The sequence below is a fragment of the Chionomys nivalis genome, chromosome 1 (genome assembly GCF_950005125.1).
Source record: "Chionomys nivalis chromosome 1, mChiNiv1.1, whole genome shotgun sequence".
Lineage (NCBI taxonomy): Eukaryota > Metazoa > Chordata > Mammalia > Rodentia > Cricetidae > Chionomys > Chionomys nivalis.
In genome coordinates, this window is record NC_080086.1 from 109,204,154 (window position 1) to 109,220,343 (window position 16,190).

Sequence of the window (16,190 nt, forward strand, 5' to 3'; positions counted from 1 at the left end):
AAGCAAAATGAAAAATATTCCCCATTTCATCAATTCTAGTCCAGAACACTTTCTAATTTTGAGTGAGTTTGGCTTTTTTTTTTTTAAATAAAAAAATCTATTCAACTCAGAGATTATGTCCCAAAAGAGGATTTGGAGAAAGGGAATTTATCATTCTTTTTCCAAGTGAATGTTCACAGAACTCTTAACTATTGTTGCTATAGACATTCACACTAACAGAAGCTTGAGTAGAAACATGAGAATCAACCTCCACATAGACAATGCTGTCTGGTCCTTCATGAAAACCACTTGTAGGGCAGAATGGGAGGACAACTCCACTCCTGCTTGTGTCTGAAAGGAACCTAAAGTGTTCAGAGGGTGTCAAGTATAACACATATTCTAGTTATGTGATGGATATACATTGGGTAAGGATGTCGTAATTTCAGCAAGAAAAACAATACTATAAAACTTTTCCTTCCTCCCAGATGTCAGATGAACACGGAGAAGGGCAGCTTGGCTGATTGCTGAAACCTTCCTTGCTTCCAGGTCTGAAGGCCAGCCAGACCCCTGCAGTGTTTCACTCTGCTTCTCACAGGCCCACGTTTGTCCTTGGGCTCTGTGCTCTTCAGCCTCGTGGTTTATGTGCACCCTTTTCTAGAAGCCCTGAGAAATGAGAGCACGGTCACACCTTTTCCTAACCACAGCCTGAATTTCTGAAAGGAAACTCAATCACTCCATTAAATTGTTTTTAATAAGAAAATAGAAAGTCCAGATCAGAAGTTATAACAATATGAAAGACAAGGAAACCAAAGCATGTGCTGTATTTGATTAGGAAAAAATAGAATTCACATTTAAATGACATATAATTCAATACATAATAAACATGTAAGCATTTAATATAAAACTAAATAATTCAAATTCCCTCATCCTCTACTCCTTTCTCAACCAAGCCAGTCCCACCTGGGACAAAGGGAGAGTAACCAACCTGCCTGTGGGAAGCCGTTCCTTCTAAGAAAGACTAAGTGGTGGCTTTTCACTCTCTATCAGGCTCTTTGCAAAAATAAAATTTGTATTTCACGAACGCAAGCAGTAGACTGTGGCGTCGCATCACTGTCTGTTTGAGACAGGCTGGATGGGACACTTTCTGAGGACCCTGAGTTCCCATCACCACTGCGGCTGGTCAGAGTTGTATCCCTTTGTCAGATTCAACAGTCTGACCCATCTGTGAAACTAGTGATGTCTTTATTGTATCACAACTATAGGCTCATTATAAAACCACACAAAGTTGCAACATTGTGCAGGAAAGATTGGTTCCTTAAGAAAATAATTTAATTGCTTGTAGCACTCTCCGGACTCATTTTAGCTGTTACACAGGTATCTCCTTGCCATACTTTGGCTGTCCACGAACCCAGGGTCCAAAGAGGCCACCTTGGCAGCAATGAAGGAGTGGATACAGTGGAGGACGGCCGTCAAGTCCTGGAACTCCAGCTCCTGAGGGGAAATGAAATGGGACTGCGGTCACTGGGAAGATGCACTGTGGTAACATTTTAGCAAACTCAGCTCTTTGCGCATTCCAAGGCTCTTTCTTCAAATAAGCACAAATACACTTTGAAACAGTAATGTTAAAATTAAGGTAGCATAGCAGGATCCACACAGATTTAAAAGATTGAAAACTGTCATTTGTATTGATACTCTGATGATGCAGGATGTCTTTCCTTGATCTCCATACAGGGTGACATGCAATCCCTCTATCTGAATTCTTCCTTAGTTGTGCTATGTCTTAGGCAGACCTGAAGATCAGAGTTATGATTTCTGTCTTCACCACAAGCTGGAAATGCCAGGGCTAACAGTGACATTTGGATGAGGGTTTCATGGCCGCGGAACTGGCTGTTTGCTTACCCTGGTTACATGTGTGCACACTCCCATGTGTGATTTGTAATGGGTATTTTTGGAAGGACAACTAGAGCCCTGTTGTGTGAGTAGCACACATAGGGAGAGACCGTGGTTCCTCTTCACCCAGTTGTCATGCCAACGAAAGGAAGAAATGATACTCAAGACCGGGGTTCTTTAGGAGACTGTGGACATCACCACCATAGAACATATGAAAAATAACCTTAATTCCTAGGTCTTACTTCTACACCTTAAAGCTTTCAAATATCAATGGAGATCAAAGAACAAGTTTATGGAGCCAACTCCCTCCCTCTAGCATGGTTTCTGGGATCAATGCAAGTGTCCAGCCTCGGAGCCATCCGCTAGTCTTTGAGATTATTCCTTTCCTTGCATACCTCCCCCAAATGAAGTCCCCAGCCCAAACCAGCAAAGGTGGCAATGAGTTTTCAAGGCTCAATGTAAGTTGAACAGTCTTCAAATGTCATGATGTTACTGGGAAAATTAATATTAGTATCTTGGAATACAAATACATCCCAATCTGCTATCCATCCAACAGGCAGAGGAGAAGTTCTGAACGCATCATTGATGCTTTTTTATCTCTTCTGTATTGGTCCAATATGGTGAACAACAGCAAAATGCCCTTAAGGTGACTTCATCTACTTATACCCTATTTATTCAGTTTCAGCAAAATTCTATCATAGTCTAATCTGTCGAGACAACACCACAGATTAAGCTTCTTCATTTTCAGGTGGACAGCCTACTCGGGCTTGTCAGCCCCCCAGTTGTGCTCCTTGAAGCCTGACCAGGCAAGACCTCTGGGATGGGAAGTCAGTCCCCCTCCCTACAGGAGGGATGGACGCTCTCCACAGGTGCTGAAGACCTTCCCCTGCCACTAAACCCCTGTGGGTTTTACTCAGGCACTTCTCTCCCTAAGGCAAGGATTCCAAATGGCGTGTGTGTGGGGGGGAACCATCCTCTACCTTCCTTTACAGAAGACTCCGCCCAAAGGCCGATCTTGTTATCTTTTCCATTCCTTTTAGAAACTGCTCCTGTACCAGGGCTAAGAACCCTGAAGCAACCAGAGAACAACGGGAGGGTGATGCGGGAAAGGGGAAAGGAGATTTCCCTTGGAAATAACCAAGAAGTTGGGCTGCTGGCCCATGGAGACAGTGAACCAGCTGGAAAATGAATCCCATGGTGTCATTCCTGGCCAGAGACAGAAAGGACATGGGGATGGGGTCCCTTATACTTAAACGCTGTCCTCCACTCCTTATGCCTGTGGCCAAAGGGTTCTCTTTTCTGTCTGCCAATGTAAGAGCCTCCTTTGCATGCAGGTGAAGCTTAACTTTGATTTTACCTGCACGAAAGAATGTTACTTTGATCTCTTTTTTTTTCTCTGAGTAATTAACAAGATATTCTAGATGCTTAGGGTTCCCTTTTTATTGCTAAAGGTGTTTCACTGTGAAGCCCTGTACTTGCTGCATGGTGCTGCCATTCTGGGTGTTGCAGGATCCATGAGTTACCAAGCTCCTTTGCCCGATGCCAACCATGCAGGATCCACTTGTTCTCCACTCACCATGAGATGGTGGTCAGGATTTTTTATTTGTTATGATTTTTCACCAGAAGAGAGAAAGACCAAGTAATAGTCTAGAGCAAACACAAGATTCTTGCAAGCTTAGCAAAACTCGGCTTCAGTCTGTGCCTGCCTCCCAGTAGTTATCACCTTCTCAAGGGGACAAGGAGAAGCACAGAGCTACAAAGTCCACAACATGTGCGCACCAGCAGCTGGGCTTTATGTATGGGAGCTGAAAATTGCTTTACAAATTCCTACAATTTACTCAATAACAGCACGGCACACTGGGAGCAGCAGCCAGATGGCCACTGGCATTGAGACACAGATCCCAAAGCAGACTTGGTATTTTTCTGGCATGGTAAATTGAAGCCACATCAAAAGATTTTGAGAAGGCTATCACAAGAGAGTGGCTCCATGCGAAATCTCAGTCAAGAGTGCTCCTATCCAAGAATCAAGTGTAAGCTTCTGGAACGGGAGTCAATTTTGATACAAATACAGAATCTGAACATTTCACAGAACACCCTTGGTTCAGCCAAGGGCCAATCATGATACCCACCGCTCTGCTTAGATCCTAAGCAGATGCTGCCAGCAGGGCCATCCCGAATTGCACCTTTGTAGTGTTGTTAGCCAAAGCCATGTTTGGCTTCTGTTGAATATGACATCAGGGTGATCCCCGTGCTATCTCTGTGACTGCCTCTCCCTGCTGGCCCTCAAACTGTGTCACAGGTGGTGGTGGGCTGCCACCTTCTACCTGCGGAGGAAGAGAATCTGTACACTTGAATAGAAAGTCGGACAGCACGGACATAGCAACCTCCTCCAAATTTGTCTGACAGGCTTAAGGTATATATGATAAAGATACTTCTTCTTCACAAGTTTGGAGAAAAGCAGGGAAAGCCAGATAATATCTGTAACTAGAGACTGTTGTTGCCCCTTCCCACATCAGTGAGGCTGTCTTCTCCAGGAGTGAGATATGTACTTTTCAAATATACTTGACATTATAAGAATGGGTACCTCCAGATGACCACTGGCCACCAGTGCAATGGAGCCATGAGAAGCCAAGATTAGATTAAAACCTCCTGATTCTTGGTGGGGTATGATGTATTATACTGTTTTAAATAAAGGCACTTCTTCATTTAACAATAGCTCGTTGTCAGAGGAGCCCGCTCTTCAGTATTGCTCGGTGTCCGAGGTGAAGAAGGCTAATCTGGAAAGAAGCCCTAACTGATGACTTGTGCCTGCTTATCTGTGCCAGGACAGGCTGGAGCTGAGTTGATGGCTAATGTCTCTGACACAGAGATGGCACCTTGGGATTCAGACTCTGGTTCCTCCATTGGCTGGCTGTGCAGGCACGCAATGGGACAGTCAGTTGCTCCCAATGTTTCTGACTTTGGTTTCTTGTTCTGGTGTCAAGAGTCTTACCATGATTGTCTTTAAAATGACTTACCACATTGTCTGAAAATTTGCTCAATGACTCTGGTGTGGTTCTGACTAAATATAGTGCATGGTTGAGCTGGGCAGCCAGGAGACTGTTATCCCTGTCAGTGACACCGTGACCCCACACCATCCTCAGCATCCCTGTGTGATTAACTAAGATGGCAGAGAACAGAGGACCGTCACTAGAGCAACATCAGTATGACATGGATATTATTTCTTTATCAGCATAATAAAATAATCAGCCTCAAAGCTACAATGTAAAATGAGATAAAAGTAGAAGCCTACCATTTCCAGTTTTCAAATGAGGAAATCGAGTTTTAAAGCAATCTTCCAAAGTGACAGGGCCAATTAGTTGCAGAAATATCACTTGTGTCCCTGACAGAGATGCACAGGAGAGACAGAGAGATACACACAGAGACACAGAGACAGAGAGACAGAGATACACAGAGAGTTACACACAAAGACAGAGAAACAGAGACACACAGAGACAGAGATACACACAGAGAGACAGAGAGATATACACAGAAACAGAGAAACAGACAGAGACACAGAGATGGAGACAGAGAGACAGAGATACACAGAGAGAGACAGAGAGATACACACAGAGACAGAGAAATAGACAGAGACACGGAGAGATGGAGACAGAGATACACAGAAAGAGACAGAGAGATACACACAGAGACAGAGAAACAGAGACAGCGAGACAGAGACACACAGAGGGGTGTGTAGAGCAAGGAGCAGGAAAAGAAGGGAAGATCAGCTCAAGGCACAGACTGGAGCTGGAGGGACTAGTGGAGAGTTTAAGAACAAGCCACTGTCCTCAAATGAGTCTCCTCTTCTCACTGCATTTGGAATTTACTTGCAACAGCTTGGGTAGACTGTCTTTGGTTTTACTTTCTGAGTCTTAGCTGCATGTGGTTCACTGTAATACAAAAATACTGGAGATTTCCAGAAGTCAACAATTGGTAAGTTGCCCACTGATCTGTGTAGCTGGATGGAGCCATACACTGTTTCCTCTGTCCTCCCTGGGATGTAAGACATCCCTCTCTCCAGTGTCTACACACTGGCTACACTTGCCTGTTGCTAGTCATTTAGGAACCATGTGTTATCAGATCGACTATCTTGGTACCACAGTGACCCTTATCATTATGTAATGGTGACTAGAAAGTAGAAGAATGGTGATATTGGCAATTCAAATATGACAATAAGAAGTCATAAAGTGCTTCCCTTAAACAAAATAAATTTAAGTTTATCATAAAGTGGAATAGGAATACTTGTATGCATATACAGGAGGAAACACAGATACAAAGATTTCAGTTTTAAATTAGTTACTTCTCATCACTGTCACGGGGGATCTTCCAGAAGGAACTTAAGGGAGGGGATTCACTTTGGTTCTAGATTTCAGGAGGTTTCAGTCCATTGTGCTAGGCCCCAGGAGGAAGCTGCTTATAGTGGCAGAAGTGTGTGGAGCTGTGGTGGCTCCTCAGATCTTGAAAGATCAGAAAACAGAGATCTCAGCCAGAACCAGAAGCAGATATATAACCTTCAAGTCCAATTTCAAGCAGCTCAGGTCTGCTAACTAGACTCTGTACTGAAGTCTATACAACCTCTAAAATCAGCAGCACCAGTTGGGGCCCAAGAGATCCAACACATGTGGGGGACATTTCAGACTCAACTCAAACAGGTACCTATTTGTAGCTTCTGGGAGCCACTGGGTAGGGGATATTTTAAAACATGACTCCTGGAAATAGCCTGTCATCTCTTCTCCCAAGCTCATATTTGTCCTCACTGGTGTTCTGTTGCTTGAGATGACATTATGGCCATGGGAAATCTTATAAAAGAAGGTATTTAATTAGAGGCTTTCTTACTGTTTCAAAGGCTTAGTCCATTATCATCATGGCAGGGAACATAAGAGCATGCATGTATGGTGCTGGAGAAGTAGTTGAGAGTTTTATATCCTGATCCACAGGTAGACAGAGACTGGGCCCGGCATGGGTTTTTGAAACCTCAAAACTTAATGCTTCCTTCAACAAGGCCATATTTACTCCAACAAGGTCACACTGCTTAATCCTTCTAATCCTTTCAAATAGTTCAATCCTTGGTGACTAAGCACTCACATATATGAGCATAGATTCAAACTATGACAAATATTTTAAAACCAAGTGTTCATTTGTCAGGAATCCTAACACCTGGTTTTAAAATATTTGCTGTCACCTTCTATGTTGGCTCTGTAATCTATCTCTTCTAGACTTTCCCTGGTCACATCCTTTTCTAAAAGGATGTTTATTTTCAATTATGTGTGTGGTTGTATGTTTATGCTGGGGTATGTACATGTGGCTACAGATACCTTTGGTGGCCCAAACAGGGAAACAGATTCCCTAGAGTTGAGTTATAGGCATTGCAAGCTACAGGGCATGGGTTCTGTAAATTGAACTTGAGTCCTCTACAAGAGCAGTATGTGTTTTTAACTACCAAGCCATCTCTCCAGCCCCTCTGGCTCACATTCTTAATCTTTCTCCGTTAGCTAATAACAGAATTACAAATTAATGTATTTTATTGACCATGGCAGGATGTTAAACAATCAAACAAACTGACTTCTACCAGTGACCCTGGCTCCATCACTTTTGCTGTTTCCACACATTTTAAGATGAACGACAACCGTTGGCAAGGCTGTCTTTAACTAATTCAGTTTTTGCAGTTCGCAGGGGATCCAGAATAACTCAGACACATACTGAGAGCGTGAAAGCCGGGGAGGAAGAGTGCCCGCAGTTTCACAATTTTTTTTCTGTGCTGGTAAATATTTTATTTGGAAATTTCCAGGTTCTGACAAAGATAAATAATTTTTGCCCATTTTATTCGACCAAGGTCAATATCTTGAAGGACAGTATAGAACTTCTCTCATTTTTAATTTAATGTTGAAGGGTAAAATATTGATAAAGATGCACTAGAAAGATACCTTCAGGTTATTGGGAAGTTCAAATAGTTTACAAATGCAAGAAATCGGCACTTGCTCACGCCCCAGTATGTCCTTTGCCCCTGGTACATCATTAACCTCTGTAAGGCTGCCAGGTATAGCCCCCATCTTTCTTTCCTGTTCTAGTGAGGACAGCAGGGCCATAACCTCCCCCCCCCTTTTTTGGGGAGGAGGGAGGCATACCAGCACATATGCGTCTGTTTTTCCTTTAAAAACATAGTGCTCAGATTGACTTTTTGTTCTACCACTAACATGGATGAGGCTTCTCTGAACCCAAATCTTCAGCCCTCATTCATCTCCAGGGCCAGCGATCAATGAGAGCACACTAGCATTCCAAAACAGAGATGGAAATTGGGTCCAGCTGTCTCTGCTTGTACAATCTGTTATTTAATAAACTATAATTAGAAGAAAAATGGTTAATAAAGTGGACATGGAGTAGAAGGTATAATCTAGGCGGTTTCCTTAGATACAGATAAAGTGAGTCAGCACATGCCTGCAGGTGCAGCGAGGCTAGCCACACTTCTGGGTGTCCAACGCACGCATGTGTTGTTTGTCCATGGGGACAGGGTGGTCTTTGTATGTGGAGATCAATCCTTTGATAAAGTTCCCAGGAACTCAATTAGCTTTCTAAATAGTGCCTATTTCCAGGTGGAGCCTCATCTCTGTGATGTTTCAGCTACACTCACTTCCAGTGATGGGGGTTCTCTGCCTCTCCCCAAACCGGACTGGTACCCAGAGAGTGGTATGTGTCCTGTAGAAGGGACCCTGGACACAAGAACATGACTAAAGAACTCTCAGAGCTTTCTGATAATCTAGCTGGGTAACTTTTCCTTGTCACTAGTAAAATCTTTAAATTTTGATTAAAAATTAAATTTTAAACAGACAGCATGATTTATTATTACCTCCAAAAAGCTCATAGCTCATTTTTGATTAAAAAAAAAAATCATTTCCAAAGGATGAGGTTTGCTGGCCCTGACGCACACTGTATGTGTGTCATACTGAGTTTAACTGAAGGTGATGGTTACGAGGACATCTCATGCTTGCCCACAGCATGGGCTTCTGCCTTGGAAAACAATGTCCAGGTCAAGAATCGGGCGTGTGTGTGTGTGTGTGTGTTCAAGGGCTCTGGACCTTGGCTCCAGGCCTGATTTTCAGCAGGATGTCAGCTAGCTCTGAGTGACCAAGAGAAGCCTTGTAATCTCTAGTGAGCTATCACTCAGCTTGTTTCTCCATCTTCCTTGTCCATCAGGCATGGCTATGAGAATCCTACTTGCCATGCCTTGCTGAGTAGGGAAGACAGGCAGAAGAAAACATAGCGCTCATCTGAGATTCTGTGCTCACCTCCAGTTCATGTCACAACTTAGTCCCCTGTGATAGAAGATATGTTGGAGATGGTGGGGGTCATATGGATGGGGCCCACATGATGGGATTTTTGTTCTTGTTTAAAAAACCGTCCACTAAGTAAGGGCACAGAGAAGGTGATATTTGTGAACCAGGAAGCCTCAGATACCAGAGGCCAGATCTGACTGGACCTAGGACTTGAAGCTCTCAGAATTGTGAACCAAGCCGTCCTCAAATCCAGCTCTGTGCTGGCACATACCTGGTGTTCTCTGGTGCCTCACTTTAGAAAAGCATCTCAAACCTCTTCCTAGTGTCTAATTATGCCAAGCTTTTCCTGATTTAGCCTTTTTTTGGGGGGGAATAGGCTCCGCAGCTGCTTGCTACCTTGCTGCAGGGGCCGCTTGTTCAGTTAGCTTGGGATATGAACATCCATAGTGTGCCCCCGAAATCCCCATCTGGTGACGTCTTAGATGGGGCAAACGTATCCCATCACCTCTTCTGGTGTCTTCCTAGTGGAAGAAGACTTGCACACTTGCTTAGAGATCACATGTAGCTACGTGTTTCTGTTAATATGATAATTCTAATTCCATGTACAGACAGGACGCAGTGATTCTAATTCCACAACAGACAGGGCGTACTCAAAACAAAACAGAGCTATAGGAAGCCATGTGATATTGTGTGGTGGATGGCTAAGCTGTGTGAACAAGCTAGAGTGGGATCACACGATCAAAGGACTCTGAGGAACACTGGGGACTGGGCACTGTACCTGAGGGGCACTGGGTCTCAGAGTCTCTACTCTAAGACTGTAGAGGTCTCAACTCATCCTGCTGCAGACAGCACATTCAGCTCTTCCTGATTCCAGCTCATGGACCATTTTCTAACCTGTCTATGGTTCGGTTGGGTCGTCCGCCCCTCTTTGCTCCTTCTGGCTTCCCGGAAGGGTTTTTCATTGTGACTAACTCAGCAACAGCAGCAACGCATGCCTGGCATTGGGCTCTGCTGGAAGGCAGAATGGCAGTTCTGTCTGCTGCCTGCTGCCTGCTGCTTGCTGCTCTCAGCTCAGAGTTGCCTATGCCCGGTCCTCCTCGCTGCATCTGATAGGCTTCACTGACTTCCTGATGATACAGGAATCGCTCTTAGAGGGTGAAAATTAAGCGCTATTGTTTCTCCCAAAGACAAAATTATTCTTCATTAAACTGTGCTTTGTTGCAGGGATACAGATGGGGGATATTAAGAGTAAGATGAGCTCACTGGCTGCAGTGGTGAAAGGCTTTCATTTGCATCATGGGAAGTGTTTTCTCCTGAGAAACCTGTAAAACTCTGAGTCTATTTGGCAACCCTCCCTTTCATTTCCCCTCCTCCTTCTCCTCCTCCTCTCTTCTCCTCCCCCAGTCTCTATCTTCCTTGAGCCAGGATCTTGTGTATTCCAGGGTGGCCTTGAATTTGTACATAGCCAAGGATGACTTCCAACCCATGATCCTCCTATGTCTACCTCCCAACCTCTGGGATCACAGGCATGTGCCACCCCACCCAACAACCGACAGTACTTTCTGTACTAAGTTTCTCTTTCTTTCAGTGTTAATATATTAATTTAAAACACACTTATTAAACACACATGTAGGGGACCTCATGCTGCAGAAATAACCCATCTAACCTACCCTGAGAAGCTCAGCCTCAGACGCAGAGGAAAGCATAAGAAATTTAAATATAGCCAATGTTCCCCCAAACAAAGCTAGGATGGGGGGGTCACATCACAGCAGGAGCTAGCTGTGGGGTGGGGGCTTTTTTTCCACCACTATCCTGTACTGTGTTTGCTCATAATCTCACTGTAAGTCACATAACTAGTCAGTTGAAGAGACCTCCAGGAAAGTAAATATTTCACTTACGAAGGTTTTAGAACTGGGAGAGGCGCCTCATTGGCAAAGTGCTAAGCAAGCAAAAAGACCTGAATGGAGACACTCAGCAACTGCACCTAGCACTGGACAGGGGAGACAGGTAGATTCTCAGAGCCCACTGCCTGCCAGGCTAGCCGGATTAGTGAGCTCCAGTCCAGAGAGTCCTCGTCTCAAAAATTAAAGCAGAGAGAAACTGAGAAAGATATCAAGCATTGACCTCTGACCTTTACGCACAGAACATACACATGTATGTACATCCACATGTACATGTACACACACCTACGTAAACACACATACATGAACTTCACGAGAGAGAGAATGAATTGTGGCTGTGTGCTAATTCCAAGAATACCTAGAGGTCTAACTTGTTTTGATGTTTCATAAGCTCTAGCAGATGTGGCTAGGGAAATTATTTCTGAGCTGAGCAGGACTATGTGAGCATCATCCCCATGAGTTCTGGTCTGTACCTGCAGAAGCCTCCAAAGCCCAGGAGGTGCCCCTGGCTCTTGCTTCACTTCAGTTAAAGCCTCAGCCTTTTTCTGCCTATTCCCTGTTTGGGTCCCAAGAGAAGCCCTGGTAGTCTGAGATCTGTGAAGCATCAGGGTTGGGCTGCAAGTTTGTGCACTTGAGTTTGTTGAGATGTATCCACACACCTCCCAAACATTTCTATGCGTGTATATTTCTCATTTTTTACTTAAAAAGAGCCTCACAGAATGTTTAAAATTTTAGCATTATTGATCCAGTACTCATTTTTATAACCTCTGTAAACCTTACATCTTTCTCCTTTATACCCGCTAGGATGGAAACCCATATAATCTAAAGGCCACAGGGAAGTTAGCATTCATTTCAAACCACTACACACCAATTCAAATTCGTCTCACACTGATACACCCACCCCTCTCTCAACAAGTCAACCTACAGTTGACTGACTGACGGTAAAAGATAGGAAATTACACCTTTAACTCACGCTGTACCCGCTGCTAAGGGGCATCTCAGATACCAGGCAAGCACGTGCTATTCCTTCAGCTTGTGCTCCAGGGAACAACAGTGCCTTAAGCATATTTTGAGCCCAAATCCTCAGGGCCCTGTGACTCCCAGACTGGAGAAGTGACAGTGACAGGACCCATGCGGGAAAGGTGGCAGGTCCCTCCTAGCCGTGGGCGCCCTATTAACGCACAGACCAGGGGGAAGCAGAAATCCTGACTTGAATGCATTGCTAGTCGCTCTCTCCTGACTGCCCCCACTCAGTTATTCGAGCTCGACCACAGAACTTAGCTCATCGTGGAGCAGCAGGACGCAATCTCTCCAGACAGCGCAGTGTGCCGACAGTCTCTTCTCCCCAACTTCTAACTTCACAAGTGTCTGCAGCCTGTCCTGACCCAGAGCTTCACAGGTTGCCCCAGCCCCACTGTTTCACACCCTTCGGCCGGCTCAAGGCTCCACAGCTTTTCTCCCAAACTCAAGGCTCCACAATCTTTCTCCCTCAGCTTCTCACCTCAAACCTCCATAGTCTGAGGTCACCTCAGGACTCCACAGCCCATCTGCCTACACTCAGAACCTAGAGCCTGCGTGTCCCATCTCAGGAGCCCACAGCATCCTACTTCCCTTCAGGGCTGTTTATCCGAAAGTGTCCACAGACTACCCAGTAAGTATATATCCCACCAGCCTTGGCCAATTCTATCCATAGAAGCGTCAAGCAATTCTGCATAATTTCTCTTCTACTTAGAAAGCAATTCTGGGTTTCCCCATTATGGTCTTGACTCCGTTGCTCATAACACCACTCCTTCCTCTCTGTGATGGACTCCAGGAGTTTGGCTCAGTGCTACACTGTGGATCTCTGCATCTGCTTCCTCCAGTAACTGGATGAAAGTTCTATGATGACAATGAAGGCAGTGATCAATCTGATTCCAGGGGAATGGAAGACCATAATGGGGAAATCCACAGAAATAGCTGACCCGAGCAAGTGGGAGCTCACTGACTCCGGACTAACAGATGGGGAACCTGCATGAGACCGAAGTAGGCCCTCTGAATGTGGGAGACAGTTGCGAGGCTTGGGCAGTCTGTGGGACCACTGGCAGTGGGATCAGGATTTATCCCTAGTGCTTGAACTGGTGTCTTAGAGAACATTCTCTTTGAAGGGATACCTTGCTCAGCTTAGATATAGGGAAGGAAGGCCTTGGTCGGACTATGTTGACTCCCCATGGGAAGCCTTACCCTTTCTAAGGAGTGGATGGGGGTGGGGTAGAGTGAAGGGTGGGGCAGGTGGAGGGGAGGAAGTGGGAACAGGGAAGCTATATAAAATGAGAAAAGATTGTATTTAAAAGTTCTTAATAAAAAAGAGAGAAAAGAAAGAAAGGGATAGGGGACTTTTTCTTATATTTGTTTCTATAGGCATTCCATTAGACAATGCAGTTTGCAAAACTCTTCTATTAGATTTTGGCTTCTAGAACATTTTAAAGTAATGAATCCTTGCTACTATTTACTAAGCAATGTGTGGGTTTTAATAGAATTAAATACTTTGTGTCATCTGTCACCATTTCAGGACACAAACTCTCAGTGGAAAAATATTAGTCCTAGGTTTACTGAGTTGACTTCCAGGTTTAGGATGAGTTTGTTTCCTTCTCATGCCTTTTACCAGCTGACCCATCTCTCTACTTGTCTCTGGGTACAGAATGTGCAAGTTTTACCTTTGTCTCGATCTGTTTGGTGTCTGGATTCTGAAACAGCAGCTTTACCCGAGTTTTCCCATCATCAGAAGATCCCTTAAGCTGAGAGAACTTGAATCTCCAGAGGACATTCTACAGAGAAATGAAACGAATGAGTGATTCATAAGCAATATTATATCCACTGAATGTCTCATAAGGTAAAGCACATATCTGGGTAAATGCCATTTCTTATGACATGTCTACCTTCTGTGTGTAGAGGCTGACCCCCATGCCAGCTCAGGGTCACACGCTAGCCTTTTTAGTCTGCACTCTTCTTTTACCTTCCTTGTCTTCCTGAACCTACTCTGGAAGTTTTTCAAGGCCATTGCTTCCTTATTTGCCTGCAGAACTGTAAGTCCACTGAAGGCCAGCCAGTCTCTTACCAGCAGGATGCTCGCCACAGTTCAATTCACATAGGAAGTTTGGATCCCGCCTGCATAACCCCACCGTGGCTCCATACTGTCATTTAGTCTCAGGTTCCCGAGAATCAACAGGACAGCGTGGGCAGTGCTGCCTTACATGACGGCTTCAAGCTTGCTTAGCACTTGCTGACATGTTTCAGGGGCAAAATATCACCTCAGCTCTCAGGAGGCTGAGACAGGGGGATAACCACAAGTCTAAGGCGAGTCTGGTTCACATAGTGAGCTCCAAACCAGCCAGGGAGAACCTTCCTCACAAAACAAGAAAATAGAATCCTCACATCCTAAGCATGGCAATGCCATAAGCACCTCTGGATGGTTGACACTTATATAGCGAGTTGTCTTTAATGGCCAAGAGTCATTTGTTTCAAATTCATCACGCTTTCTCTCATGAACTCTAAATGTAATTTCACTATTTCTAAAACCATGAATGTCATTTCTGCCTGTGGTCTAAGTCAGCTACTTAATTTCCAGACTCTGAACCCCACTCAATAGGGGAGCGAGCCTCAGTACACAGGTCGGGGTGGACAAGCTGGGAACTCAGAGCCCTGATTGGCTGCTGGGAGAGCATGACAATGGCGCTGCTCGCTCGCTTTAGTTAAAGCACCAGGAGATGAATTTGAAAGGGCCTTGGGTTTCCCACTGGAGTAATAAAGGCTGAAGGTTCTCAACACTTGGCTCTCCATCATGGAGCTGGAAGGCACTTTTGTGTGGTGTTAGTGACTAAAACCCAGGTCTCCAGCTACATGGAACACATATATTAGACATAAGAGCTTCCGCTTTGACTTCCTCATTCGCAGTTTTGCTGACAGCCACGTCTCATTCAAGAACACTTTGGACTTTCAAGGCACTGCAGGTGAAACATGACACCAACACTTTCTTTGGCGTGCCTGGGGGCATCCACAGGCACTGTGACACTGGAATTCCGATGTCTTGTTTCTAGCACAGTGACCTCCGTATCTTCCCGACTACCATTCACTTTCTTCTTTTAATTTGTTCTCTCTGTGTCTCTACCTCCTCAAGTCTTAACTCAGCCTCCTAGAATTATGGGATTCCAGCCTGGGGATCAGGCTGCATAAGCGCCATCATGCGTCGAGCAAATTGGAGCATTGCCACTGTGACGAAGGAGCATCCACGAGGCGGGGAAAGCAGAACTCCACCACTCTGGAATTCTCCAGTTAGTAGCACCCGAAATATTTGCCTCCTTTGATCTTGAGTGGCAGAAAATTCCACAGTGGGGCTTCTTTCAGAGAGGGATGAGAGCCCCAGTGTTGCTGGAAATCTGAGTGACCTAAACCCCAGAGTCCTCGGCCCTGTACTGCTGCTATAATTCCACTAGAGACAAGGCTGGGTGTTCAAACTGTTGGCAATAGCTGGTGAAGGCAGAAGATCCCTTGTGGGTTTGGATCTCCGGTTGCTCATTTTTCCACACAGCCTGTATCAGGAACTTGGAGTAAAAAGCAACAGTCTCTGCTTCACCTCTTCATTTCCAGCTCCTCTCCTACTTCAGCGTACCACGACAGGACCAGAAAATCAGCTAGCATCAAGTCACAGAGCAGAAGAGAGCTGTAGTAACTGCTCTAATGCAAGTTAGCCCGGAGACATGTCACGTGACCAGTGTTCTAACACCAGCTAGCCCGTAGCCATGTCATGTGACCAGTGTTCTAACGTCAGGTTTAGGACAAAGGCCATATATCTAGAATGGTGTTCTAGTTTATTCTCACTTTGATGATTTTGAAATGTCCTTCTAGAAATGAACAAATGTGCTAGATTATGGTCTTCTCATTTAGTGTCAGGACAGGAAATATGCCTGGATATGTTGGTGAAGTGGAGACGACACAGTTGGGCCATTTGTGTATGGGGGTGACTATGTGACTGTCCCCTGAAACAACAGCAGTTATCAGGCTCCTAGCGCAATGTGTGTGCACGAGCGCACACAAGTGGTGCTGGGGAAGAACCTAAGGCCTTGAGAATGCTCCC

The 16,190-nt window shown here is 44.9% G+C and overlaps 1 protein-coding gene across 2 annotated transcripts in view; it reads right to left on the bottom strand.

Annotated features, from left to right (window-relative positions):
* Nucleotides 1–1,286: 1,286 nt before the first annotated feature.
* Sntg2 (syntrophin gamma 2) overlaps nucleotides 1,287–16,190 on the bottom strand; it is a 209,624-nt gene continuing 194,720 nt past the window's right edge. For both annotated transcript variants that reach the window (XM_057778495.1, XM_057778504.1), the window contains 2 exons: nucleotides 13,774–13,884; nucleotides 1,287–1,470 (listed from right to left, as the gene is read on the bottom strand). In XM_057778495.1, coding sequence (XP_057634478.1) covers nucleotides 1,339–1,470; nucleotides 13,774–13,884 — 243 coding nt within the window. In that variant the 3' untranslated portion in view covers nucleotides 1,287–1,338. The remainder of the gene's footprint in view (nucleotides 1,471–13,773; nucleotides 13,885–16,190) is intronic.